Source organism: Myxine glutinosa, chromosome 7, assembly GCF_964187855.1.
Source record: "Myxine glutinosa chromosome 7, kmMyxGlut1.1, whole genome shotgun sequence".
NCBI classification, from domain to species: domain Eukaryota; kingdom Metazoa; phylum Chordata; class Myxini; order Myxiniformes; family Myxinidae; genus Myxine; species Myxine glutinosa.
Genome location: NC_136267.1, coordinates 494,884 through 508,602, shown reverse-complemented (window position 1 = coordinate 508,602; position 13,719 = coordinate 494,884). Strand labels below are relative to the sequence as shown.

The 13,719-nt window shown below is 44.9% G+C and overlaps 1 protein-coding gene across 1 annotated transcript in view; it reads left to right on the top strand.

The window, feature by feature from the left end:
• Positions 1–12,865: 12,865 nt before the first annotated feature.
• LOC137430960 (nectin-3) overlaps positions 12,866–13,719 on the top strand; it is a 243,565-nt gene continuing 242,711 nt past the window's right edge. The window contains exon 1 of the mRNA XM_068121758.2: positions 12,866–13,121. Coding sequence (XP_067977859.2) covers positions 13,106–13,121 — 16 coding nt within the window. The 5' untranslated portion in view covers positions 12,866–13,105. The remainder of the gene's footprint in view (positions 13,122–13,719) is intronic.

Sequence of the window (13,719 nt, the reverse complement as noted above, 5' to 3'; positions counted from 1 at the left end):
GCTCCTTGATGCTGCGGTACCCGAGGCATCATCACATCAGGAAGGCCTGGTACAAGGGTCATGTTCCTTAACTACACACAGCTTGGGAATCTGTGAGTGTTGTACCAACTTTCCTTTCATCTTACACCACCTGCTTCCTGCACTACTGGTGTAGTTCCAGCCTCGCAAAGATCATTAACCTTCCCCTCGTTTTCCTACGCCCCGCGTGCTATTTCAGTCTGAGCCTTCAAGATGGCATCTCCATGGCAACTGTTAATGAACCTGCGGTAAAGTCTTTTGACATTGAAAAATTAAATCGACAAACAACTTTTCTTCACCTTAAAACTCATAAATCACTGATTTGTTATTTTCTCTGGAAAGTTTATATTGTGACGTCACACTAACTCACTTTCTTTTTGGGATAAAAGCAAGCATTGTGATGTCACACTAACTCACTTTCTTTTTTGGGATAAAAGCAAGATTAGGTTTTTTTTTTTTTTAAATTAGTTATAACAACTTGCGATGGCTTTGTGACTTCATTTATGCGATAAAGCTTAAATTCCATGAGGAAATGATACTTCGTTTAAATTATGGGTATAATTTATATGTAGGCCTTCTCTTTTCCCCCTTTGTCCAATCAACACATCGGTGGTTGTTTTCTTGCATGTTCCTCACAAATGAACAATGTCTAGAGTATTATATTACCATTTGAAGGATGTTGTAAATGATACTAATTCTACCCACACCATTTACTTAACTTGACTTAAACGCAGGAAGTTGTTTACCTGACACATAAGAACTTTATTAAACTTGTGAGAAATTGATGGATTTTCCGACTGTCCAGATTCTGTTCTTCATCGAGTTTTCAGCCGTTTAAGTCAAGAAGCTCTCCAAACGGTGGGTCCACAGCCGGGTCCATGTGTCTATATGTCAGTAGATCCACAACCTCATCTATCCTGTCAACCCAACAATGCAACCTCACTTTTAAAACTTTCTACTTGTAGCTTTTCCAACATATGTTTACCAATCTTGTTTGGGATTTCCTGTGTTATCATATAGAAATCTGTAGTAAAAATACCGCAATATAAAAGAAGAAGAAAAAGGAAGCATTTTATTATTCCGCTGGTTCCGCTAAAAAACGGAAGGTTAGATATTTCATGACGGCAAAAAAAATATTTCGGGAGCGATCAAGACAGCGAGCTGTTTCCTATACACCGCCTGAGTTCAATTATGTGTCTGATTCAAAAAATAATAACTTTCCCGCGGGTTTGGATTAATTTGAAGCAACTTTTACTTAATCTTTTTCTTCTCTCCGAGGAGCGTTCCCGTGTTTCAGGATGGGACAGACAGACAGCATTATCCCCACGATGTCCTTCGCAAAGAGTAGACAAAATGTCGCTGGCAGCATGAACAAATTACAAATTCCTTCCATAACTACTGCTGGGAAGGCACTGGCAAGACAACCACTATAATCTTTGCTTAGGAAGCTGCTTCGGCAGCACCGGCGGACAGAGACCCATTTAAAGGACAACCTGCTGCTATAATCAGACGGCAGCCATATTATACAATGTGCAATTGTTCACTCAACAGCTGAGATATACAATGGAAAAGCTTTCCACTGATCTCTGTCTCAACTATGATCGCTCCTTTATGTTCCAATGTATTATTTCTGAGAGCAATGGCTGAGTCGACCTCGGACAAAGCAGGATCAAAATGAGATTCGCCGGTGAACAAAAGCTCGGCCTTTTCAGGTGAACGACTGGTCACTCTTGGTTGGAGTTAGTAATGGCCTTGTGATGAGAGCGAATCGTTGCGTACGATTTTCACATTACCTGTAGAGACCGGATACATCTTGTGACATTGTTGCTGGGAGATGCGTTAGCCAAGGACTGCCCGGTGTTCTTTAAATAATTTGCCACCCAAGCAGAAAGCCTCCTTTCTCTGGACTCAAGCAGAGACTGGCAATGTCTAACCTAACAATTATAATTCAATCCTCCGCTCCCTTTCCCTCTCAAACCTTGAGCTGCATAATTATGTTAAGCACTCACCAAAACCGTTATCACACACACTAAGGTTATTCCGGTATACAGTTGTCCGATGGCTTTGGTCCAACCTAGCCAGGCATCCCAGGATTTGGATGTTGGCACGTCAAGCTGGAAGAATCCTGCTTGGAACGAGGATATCTATACCTAGTGGCCTCTTGCCAATATCCACTGATTGGGTCTCCATCTGGGAGCCAGTTAGCCAGGTACAATTGGCCACAATAATTAATGCACAGAATATATTGTTGCAGTTTTGGGAAACCACTAAAAAGTAATGGCAACCACCATACAGGTCCCTTAGAATAGTTATTTCATAGCAGACCATTTTCTTAGCCCCTTCCCCTTATTTCGGGTTAGTATGTCTTTATTCATTGGGGAGGGGAAAGATAGGTCCTCCACTCATAAAGGGATAATAAACCAGGCAGATGCACAAAGATTGCCTCCACAGATTGATTTAAAGTCTTGAAGGACAGATGACAGACCAAAGACCATTGGGATATGCAACATTCAGGGCCTGAGCCCCTTTGAGAGAGCTAGTGGGGGCGGAGTGACGGGCTCCACCAATCGGGAGCCAGGACACCCTCAAACAGCAGCCTCACCCCCTTGCCAGGCCCTGACAAAAATTCCTTGCGCACATGTTCTCTCTCTCTCTCTCTCTCTCTCTCTCTCTCTCTCTCTCACTCAGCACGTGTGCATCCGCTCTAAGCCGGACCCTCTAACAGGCCTCTGCACGTGATTCACTCTCTTGGATTTGGACATTGTTGACCTAGCACATGCCTGCATCATTTTCTCTCTGCCGGGTTCACCTAGCATGTGCCTGCATTATTCTCTCTCTGCCGGGTTCACCTAGCACGTGCCTGCACATTATTCTCTCTCTGCCGGGTTCACCGAGCATGTGCCTGCATTATTCTCTCTGCCGGGTTCACCTAGCATGTGCCTGCATTATTCTCTCTCTGCCGGGTTCCCCTAGCACGTGCCTGCATTATTCTCGCCGTTGGCTTTTGGACTCTGTCGGTAGTACACGTGTGCTCCTTTCTTGGTCGGACCCTATCACAGGCCTCAGTACGTGCCTGCATTACTCTTCGCCTTGGATTACATTGGCTGTGCACGTGTTCTTGGACTCCCTCATGGTGCACGTGTGCACGACACTCTCTTGACCCTGCACGAGATCACGACATGCTTACTCCACTTGTCCCTCCACACTCGCTGTGCATGGTTCCCCGGCACACTCGCTCTGCACGGTTCCCTGGCACTTGTTGTGCATGGTTCCCGACGTGCTCGCTCTGCACGGTTCCTGACACACTCACTCTGCACAGTTCCCGACGTACTCACTCTGCACAGTTCCCGACGTACTCACTCTGCACAGTTCCCGACATACTCACTCTGCACGGTTCCCGACATACTCGCTCTGCACGGTTCCCGACACTTCTCACCTGCTAGTGTTGGGGACTGCCATTTTCCGGCCAGGTGCTCGTTGGTGAGGTCCAGACAAAAGGTCGTCGTGAGGAGAAGCATCGGTTAACCTTGTAACCATTTTGCAACAGGTTCCCAATGTTCATTCCCCTCCCCTTCCCCGTGAATGTGTTCGGGCGCCTTGTCATGTTTATTCATTGTGATCGCAATAAGGCATAGAATAAGCTAAGTTCCTGCTTCTCATCCTTTTTTCTTTCCTATCGATAAGTTTCACTGCAAATATTTGTAAATAAATCAAACCGTTAAACGTTTTATTTATCTCTGTCCGTGAATGTCTCTTTCTCCATTGGTCCGCCAAAGTTCGCCTGATTAGTGATCTGATTAGTGTTCACTGATTAGTGTTCGCAGTTCACTGATTAGTGATCGGCAGTAACAAAATTAGCATTAGCCCGGGGGGTACCAACAGTTGCTCGGCCGTCTAAATTTTCATCCAGGAACAAAACAAAATGGCACACCGCCGGAGGGTACGTACTGTATGTTTCCCGATTGAAACTGTCATGTGGTACAGATAAGCGGTGTTGGACGATTGGACCGTGCTATCGCATGATGCACCAATTGGCATTCATGGTTGCTGGTTCGCAACCTGCCGAAGTACAAAGTTATCCGTGCGCAGCAGCCGCAGGTCTGATAAGTTTGGGAGGGAATGGAGGTTAACAACTCATAGTCGACCCGAAAGCCGGGCGTAACAATATGATCTATTCGGTAAACGACTCATTGTAATTCCGTTACCATGGTATCAGAAGGTCTTTATTCTCGTTACCCTCTCTACCGAAGGTGGACGGAAGTTGTTTTTTCACCCCTGTTTATCTCTGTGTGTTTGTCTGTGAGCAGGATATCTCAAAACTTTGTGGATGAATACAGATGAAACTTGGTGGACTGGGCCTGACAAGAACAAATTGATTCGATTTGGGTGAAGATCCGGATACTAGAATATTTCAGGTGATTCTTCACCATTGAGAGATAGGACCAAAATGGTATACATGAGTAGCATGATATCTAAAGAAGTTGTGGACGGACTATAACGAAACATGGTGGATGAGTTGGGTAGGTGAGAAGAAGAAGCCAATTAGATTTTGGTTCAGGTCTGAATCCAGATCCGGCCTATCGGTGGGATACAAAACGTAAACTGTTCACCAGGTGGAGGTATGCTCTCTACAGAGTGCCCTTCTAATTCGCAACATCGATTAACATTCACCAAATGTTTTTTGGAGATTAACTTCTGAAGGAAGTAATTCTTCAAGATACCTGAGTTGAAATGCAGATCCCATGTCGTGCTGAGAATCCAAGCTGAGATGACCCAGACGTGTGTGTGTGCTCTCCTTTGTGTACGTATGTGTACACTGTCGTGGATTCCCCATCTGAGGTTATCTATCTATAATTCCAGTAATCTCTGTACGTCTGTACGTTTGTCTGTGACCGCTGTTTCTCGACAACTACCGGTCCGATATACTTGAAACTTGCCAGGTATATTGCTGGGGACCCGAGGATGTGCCTTTTCAAGGTTTGAAATTAATCGGACAAGTACTTACCGAGCTATGGCGATTTAGCCGTTCGCCGTTCGCTTTGCCGTTGCGAATGGACCAAACCATTCATGTAAATAGAGGGGGGGGGGGGGGGGGGGTTCTGTGGTCGTTCGCTTTGGCTTTGCGAATGGACCAAACCATTCATGTAAATAGAGGGGGGGGGTTCTGTGGTCGTTCGCTTTGGCTTTGCGAATGGACCAAACCATTCATGTAAATAGAGGGGGGGGGGGGGGTTCTGTGGTCGTTGCGAATGGACCAAACCATTGTTTTTTTTTTGCAGTTTTTTTTTTTTTGCAGTTTTTTTTTTTTTGCAGTTTTTTTTTTTTTGCAAGGAACGGGCACCCACGTACGGGCACGTCCTAGCTTATATATAGTACGGGCATGCCCTAGTATTGTGTAAATGGCTGAATTCCCAAATTTGTGGAGAGTAGAAAAGGCAAGAAAGTAGACAAGTGTCGTTTGTGTCCTCTGTCGTGGTAGGACTGTCTGCAAAGTTATGAGCGTGAAGGAACGTGAGCCTGGCGGGGAAGGCAGAGGGTGAAATCCTCTTGTGGATTTGCAGAAATTCCTGCCATGCGCCGGAGATCTCAAATCCTTAAGTCATCCATCTGACACCGACAAGAGCTCTAACACACTGGTAGCAGTCGACTGTGGGAGGACACCTAACTTGGTACTGCCCATTAAATAACCGATCCAGGGTAGGTCTTCTCACCGGGCGGATTTTCGGTAGAGGTTTTGAGGCACCTTGTTTGTTACAAGAGCAGATTGCAGCTGCTGGGTGCATTGGTAGGACAGAATGCAGGTAATGACCTCAGAGGTCAAGGGTCAAGTGTTTTTTTTCGCTTTGACGGGCCTTGTATGACAATTTGCTTTGCTCTTTGGCTAATAAAGTGCACCTGTTCTACTTTGTCACAATGCTGGTGTGTGTGTGTGTGTGTGTGTGTGTGTGTGTGTGTGTGTGTGTGTGTGTGTGTGTGTGTGTGTGTGTGTGTGTGTGTGTGTGTGTGTGTGTGTGTGTGTGTGTGTGTGAAGACTTTGCTGATTCCAATACAATTCCACACACCTTGAACAATCTCCACCAGATTTTTCATATTTGCTGGGGGTACCTAGGGTCAGGCCTTGTACATGACCCCTCCATCCATCAACGCAAATCAATGTATGAGTGTTTGTACGTCTGAAAATCAAGAAACTGACCTGCTCACCTCCACTCATTTGTTTCTCTTTTTTCTCCTCTGTGGAATTAACTTCCATATCCTCTTCAATCTCATTCTTCCCTCCAGCCTCCAAGTCATTCTTCCCACCAGGTCTTCAAAACAGTTGTTTACCACCATCTCAGATTGACCCTAATCCAAATCCATTATATTTTTGACCCTCATTAACCCCACCCAAAAATCCTTCCTCCTAATTTTCCAGTTTTCCCTCCTTGGAGTTTCCTTCCATGTCCATCTTGTCCACCCCATGCATGTATGGTCCTGTTTTTCTCTGTTACGTCCTGATCGGTTCAGTGTACCAGCTCTTCAACGAGCCTCGGCTTTGGATCCAAAAAAAGGAAATGAGGCCATTAGGCTCATCATGGCCGTGGTGCTCTCTGGGATCAGTTTTTGCTTCAGCTTTAAACATCAATCTTCTTGACGGTTTCCGAAAGTCAAAGTAGAGGGATCTTGATCAGATGACTGAGCTTGTCCATATACAATCGCAACAAATGTGACAAAGCAGCCATTTTTGGACTATATACATACACACACGCACATATATATACAGACTTGGCATTTAATATGGAATTTTTTTTTCTTGACTTGGGTTTACTTTCTTAACTCAGTATATCAATGTGGTGAGTTTATTTTACACTTTGGTGATTTATTTGTTAAAAGAACCATGTCACTGATTGTCTGTCGCAGCAAGAAGTCAACAACAGGATTATATCACAGGTGGCGTGGCAAAATGTACAGACAGGTGCATTTGATGATTGGCTTCACAGTCGGGTATACAAGGGTTGTTGCGTTCTGTATTAGTGGATAACAACTGCTGCACGTCTCCAAAAGTTATTGCCGCTTCCTCTGGAGATGGTCCGTCAACTCGACAATGCTGTTTGTCATGGAGTGGTGGCTTTACGAAATTACGGCATGAAACAGCGTGCTATTACTCGGCAGTATGGCATCACTCAAGGTCAGGCGTCAAAGATCCTGAAACGAAATGCTCAGAGGGGTGTCCCTACTCCAATACCGAGGCCAGGACTTCCCCGCAGAACCACAAGGAGGGATGATCGCCAGCTGCACTGGTTAGTCCGCAATGGCCATACCAAGTTAGCTAATCGGCTTCGGGCTGAGTGGCAGCAACTGACAAATGTGCCTGTATCCAGAAGGCTAGTCAACCAAAGACTGGTTCAAGCAGGCTATCGTGCTAGGCATCTCCTGAGAAAGCCACGCTTGACCAGACAACACCACTAGCGCCGATTGCAGTGAGCCAGAGAGCACCGTCAATGGCAGCCAGGACACTGGAATCACGTGATCTTCAGTGATTAGTCTAGATTTCTGGTCTATCGTCAAGATGGCCACGTCTGAGTGCGCAGACAAGTGCATGAAGCCTACAACAAAGATTGTATAGTGCCAAGAGTCCAAGCTGGAGGTGGTGGGGTGACCGTTTGGGCTGCTTTTCATGCAGGGGGCAAAACTGACCTGGTTGTTCTGAATGGAAACCTGAACCAGTTCAAGTACAGGGCCATTCTGGAAGAAACATTGCTTCCATTTGCTCGTGCAGCCTTTCGAGGAAACTTTGTCTTCCAAGATGACAATGCATGGCCTCATCGTGCTCGCATGATCCAACACTTTCTTGCTGACCGTGGTGTAGAGCATATGGAGTGGCCTGCCATGTCCCCGGATATGAATCCGACAGAGAACTTGTGGGCAGAATTAACAAGTCAAATCAACCACTTGGACCAGCAGCCGACCTCTGTGCATGAATTGCAGCAGGCTATTGTCACTGCATGGCAAGCGATTCCTGTGCAAACCTTGGCAAATCTCATGAACAGCATGCCACAACGTGTACGTGCTCTCCTGAATGCTCGTGGGGGTTACACGAAGTACTGAACTGTAATTTTACTGTCCGTAATCCCAGTCGTAATTTAACTTTTGTTTTTGTTAAAAAAAAAATTGGCTAATGTGCAAAATAAAGAGATACTTCTGGAAAACGTACAGACGTTTAACACAGTACTGTCCATGAATTGAGTTCGATATCAGTTTACATCACTTTCAAGGATCAATTTATTTGTTTCGAAATGTCAAATGTGGTTTTTGTTTCTTTTAAAGGTCACATTAACAAAATCTAGAATAATTTCAACATAATTCCAATGAACTTTTGGTTCTAAGACATCTTGAAAAGTAAGTTCACCCCCACAAAAAAAATATTCCATATTAAATGCCAAGTCTGTATGTATATATATATAGTCACGTGAAAAAGTAAGTACACCCCATGTAAAGTTTTGACTTTTTCAACATATTTCAACATACAGCTATTTGATCTTCATTTCAACAATATTGATAGATAAAGGTGATATAATTTAACAAATATCAAGAAACATTTACATTTTGTAGTCCATTGTATAATTTAAATAAACATAAATGCAAATTTCGCATGTGGAAAAAGTAAGTACACCCTTGGCTCTTATAGGTGGTATTGCCCCCTTTGGCAGAAACAACCTCAAGTAGGCATTTTTTATAACTGTCTACCAGTCTCTGACATCGACTGGGAGAAATTTTTGCCCACTCCTCCATTCAGAATTCTTTCAGCTGTGCGATGTTTGAGGGGTTTCATGCATGCACAGCTCGTTTCAAATCCCCCCACAACATCTCAATGGGATTTAGATCTGGGCTTTGACTTGGCCATTCCAGAACCCTCCATTTCTTTCTTTTCAGCCATTCCTTGGTGGATTTACTGGTATGTTTACAGTCGTTTTCATGTTGCAAGGTCCACCTTTGGTTGAGCTTCAACATTCCGACAGATGGCCTCACATTATCCTCAAGCACCCTCTGGTAAAATGAAGAATTCATAGTGGATTCTATGATGGTGAGCTGCCCAGGCCCTGATGCAGCAAAGCTGCCCCAAACCATAATATTTACACCACCATACTTTACAGTTGGTATCAGGTTCTTGTGGTCAAATTCTGTCTTTGGTTTTCGCCAAACATGTCTTCTGGTACTGTGGCCAAATAGCTCTACCTTTGACTCATCTGTCCAGAGCACATTGCTCCAGAAGTGCTGGTCTTTGCCTCGGTGTTCATTGGCAAACTTTAGTCTTGCCCTGATGTTCTTTCTGGACAGCAAAGGTTTCCTCCTGGCACACCTCCCATGTAGATCAAATTTGTGCAGCCTCTTTCCAATGGTAGACTCGTGCACTTCGACATCAACAGTGGCAAGAGCTACCTGTAGGTCCCGTGATGACATTCTGGGGTTCTTCTGGACTTCTTTCAGCATCTTGCGGTCTGCTCTCGGGCTGAACTTGCTGGGGCGGAATGGCCTGAACAAGTTTGCAGTTGTTTGGAATCTTCTCCACTTGTAGATGATCTTCCAGACAGTTGAATGATTGATTTCAAATTGTTTGGAGATCTTTATAAATGCTTTTCCAGACTTGTAGGCATCTATAACGTTCTTTCTGAAGGCCTCAGAGAGCTCTTTTGATCTCGGCATGGTGACGCCGCACACTTCAACAACAAAGAGCAAACCAAACTAAATGTCTGAGGTGTACGAGGCAAACTTTGGACAGGTTCCTCCAAGATCCTCTCTAACGATGTTGTAATCATTTGCACCTGAGCTAGTGCACCTGATTCTAATTTTAGGTATTTGAAGTAGTGATAAATGTAGGGGTGTACTTACTTTTTCCACATGCGAAATTTGCATTTATGTTTATTTAAATTATACAATGGACTACAAAATGTGAATGTTTCATGATATTTGTTGTATTATATCACCTTTATCTATCAATATTGTTGAAACTAGGGCATTGCCCGTACTATATCTATATCTAAAATTATATCCCCCCATGAAATGGTTTGGTCCAAAGCGAACGGCTTGCGAGTACGGTGACAATCCCCCCCCTCTATTTACATGCAATGGTTTGGTCCAAAGCGAACGGCTTCCGGAGTTTGGTAAAGAAATCGCCATCGCGTGCACAAACGCGCAGGAAAGCGAATGAATCGCAAATTCGGTTTTATTAGTTTTAAAACATAGTTTAACGCCAACATAGTTTGCAAACGTGAAATAAATGAATACGCTCTCAAATGTGCCATCCGAGGCAGAGTGTGTCCTCCACGTTCGGCACACGCGATCGTTCGCTGCTCTCTGATTGGTTGAATCGTTTTTTGGACATAGCTCGGTAAGTAATTGTCCGATTAATATGAAACCTTGAAAAGGCACATCCTCGGGTCCCCAGCAATATACCTGGCAAGTTTCAAGTATATCGGACCGGTAGTTGTCGAGAAACAGCGGTCACAGACAAACAAACAAACGTACAGACGTACAGAGATTACTGGAATTATAGATAGACTAGGGCATTGCCCGTACTATATCTATATCTAAAATTATATCCCCCCCCCCTCTATTTACATGAAATGGTTTGGTCCAAAGCGAACGGCTTGCGAGTACGGTGACAATCCCTCCCCCTCTATTTACATGCAATGGTTTGGTCCAAAGCGAACGGCTTCCGGAGTTTGGTAAAGAAATCGACTGGACAACCCTCCCATCTACTTTCTCAACAATCCTCTCCAAGAAGTTCTGTCGCTCAAGATTTTGGGTCTCACTATCTGCCATGATCTTTCTTGGGAAAACCACATTTCCAAGCTGGCCTCCAAAGCCAGTCGCCGACTGGGCATCCTCCGTCGTGCGAAGTCCTTCCTCGGCACACCTGAGCTCCTCACCACATACAAGGCTTTCATCCGCAGCTCAATGGAATACTGTTCTCCCCTATGGGCCGGTGCTCCTGCCTCACACCTAGCTCGGCTTCACGCTGTTGAAACCAAAGCTTTCAGAATTATTGGAATCTCCCGCGATGAAGCTATCTCTGAGGGCCTTTCACTCACTCACCGCAGGCAGGTAGGTGGTCTTTCTGTCTTCTACCGACTCCTCTCCGGCCTTGCACCCCCAGCTCTCTCTGTGCTCTGTCCCCCAAATATTCCTACAGGTCGCACAAGATCTGCCAGCAACCCTCTGATGGTTAAACTGCCGAAATCTCGGCTCTCCGCTCACCTTCACTCTTTCATTCCTCTTTTCTCCCGCCTCTGGAACAAACTCCCTCACTCCCTTCAATCCCACTCCTCCCTCCAGGTCTTTAAAACAGCTGTTCACCACCATCTCTTATCTTCCCCCTTCCAAAACCTTGATCTTTTCTACCCCCGCTAATTCACCCCAGATCCACCTTGTTTGAAATTCCAACTTCTTTCCTGGAAGTCCTGGCAGTGTCCATATGTTTTATACCTCTCCCACTGCCCCCTTCCCACGCCCCCCCCCCCCCCAAAGCCCTCGCCCTCTCTCAGATCTCTCGATGTCTCCATGTCTCTCGGTCCCTGCTCTCAAATGTTGTGTTTGTGTCCTTCCCCCTCTCTCCCCATCTTGTCTACCGCTCCCTATGTTATATGTTTTATGTGTCGGTTTGTCTTTCTGTGTGATTAATGTTCGCTCTTTCACGAGCCTCGATATTGTATACAAAAAAAAAAAAAAAAAAAAAAAAAAAAAAAAAAAAAAAAAAAAAAAAAAAAAAATCGCCATCGCGTGCACAAACGCGCAGGAAAGCGAATGAATCGCAAATTCGGTTTTATTAGTTTTAAAACATCGTTTAACGCCAACATAGTTTGCAAACGTGAAATAAATGAATACGCTCTCAAATGTGCCATCCGAGGCAGAGTGTGTCCTCCACGTTCGGCACACGCGATCGTTCGCTGCTCTCTGATTGGTTGAATCGTTTTTTGGACATAGCTCGGTAAGTAATTGTCCGATTAATATGAAACCTTGAAAAGGCACATCCTCGGGTCCCCAGCAATATACCTGGCAAGTTAAAAGTATATCGGACCCGTGGTTGTCGAGAAACAGCGGTCACAGACAAACAGACGTACAAACGTACAGACGTACAAACAGAGATTACTGGAATTATAGATAGATGAAGATCAAATAGCTGTATGTTGAAATATGTTGAAAAAGTCAAAACTTTACATGGGGTGTACTTACTTTTTCACGTGACTATATTTTCACACACACACCGGTTTTGGAGAAAAAGTCATTTCTCAATTGAGCAACCCTTCTATCTACCTGGCTTGCCCAATCCATTAGAGGAAAGACGGTCAGGTGATTGCAAGTGGCCTGAGTGAGTTGTATGAGAACCAGGTGGACTGCCCTTGTTTGGCTTCTGAAGTGAGGATGGAGATGGAGATGGAGATGGATTTGTTTGGAGGGAGCAGGTGGGTCATGCAGGTTCAATTTGCGATCGAATCAATAATTGCCTCTACCTTTTTCCATCCTTGTGCTGTTACCTGTACATTTTTTCTGTCCCAACAAGTCACTTCGGGATGACACTTTAATTTGTGGTCAACACCACCTCAACTCGACCAATTTCACCGAATTCTGCCGTGTACACTCATCGGTAAAACGTAACAATACTATCGTCTAATGCAATGTTAGAGAGTTAGAGTCACCTGTAACACATGAGGGACATCATCCCAGGTGCGATCGGATCAAGCGACTGATTTCAGGCCACCGCAGGATTAAGACCTCCATCAAATAGTTTTGAGGGGCGTGTGTTTACCCACCACACCTGCCAAGTGCAGGTCACCTAGAGAGCACACTGCGTAGGTACGGAAATAGGACTGAAGAAGAAGATTTTAAAATCCTACCACCCAGCGCCACCATGGAATGGTCACATGGGTTTACAACTGGAAGTGGTGTTTGCTGTTTAGAGCTGCGACGTTTATCAGGGAGGCGAAACGGTTAATGGAAGAAGAGGAGGAAGCGGGGCCAGGGGATGCAGTAGGGAGAGTGATGGAGTGTGGTGGTGTGAGTGTAGGGTATCGAGATGTAGCGCACACTGATAGGTAAAGAATGAGGAGGGATGCATGTGATGGATGGTAAGAGTATTTTACGATTTTAATTTCCTTCACATCAGGACAACTTATGTACCTGGTGCCCCCTGCCGTCCCTGTTGCGTCACGTGCCGCTTCTCCGCACTCTTCCCAAATCCCCCTCCCAACTGCCACATCCTTCCTGCCATTGTTTCCACGAAAGCTCCCGTCACGATGTTCCTTCCTCTTTCCTCATGATTCCCCATCCGAAACCTCCCACTCCATATCTGTCGCACGCAGCTCTTAACAATGCACTTGATTGGGAATTCAGTTCAACTCGTCACCATGGAAACGATGTAAATACCTTTACGGTGAAACTGTCGTTCTTGCTGTTCCATGATGTCGTGGATGAGTGACAATGTCGCACAGAGTCACCGCTTTGATGAAGAAGAGGATAATTTGTGTGAAAGGAAACTTTGGAAAGCATTCTTATATATTCACCTCCATCATCACCTCCTCGAACTGATGTTCCCCACATCAGGTGTATCACTTATCATGTCCTGGTTATAACATCTGATATTCGTCATCATATTGTGGCTTCTACTTCTGCATATGGATGAATCCATCACAATATTTTCTATTCATCCATCCATCTCGTGTCTCT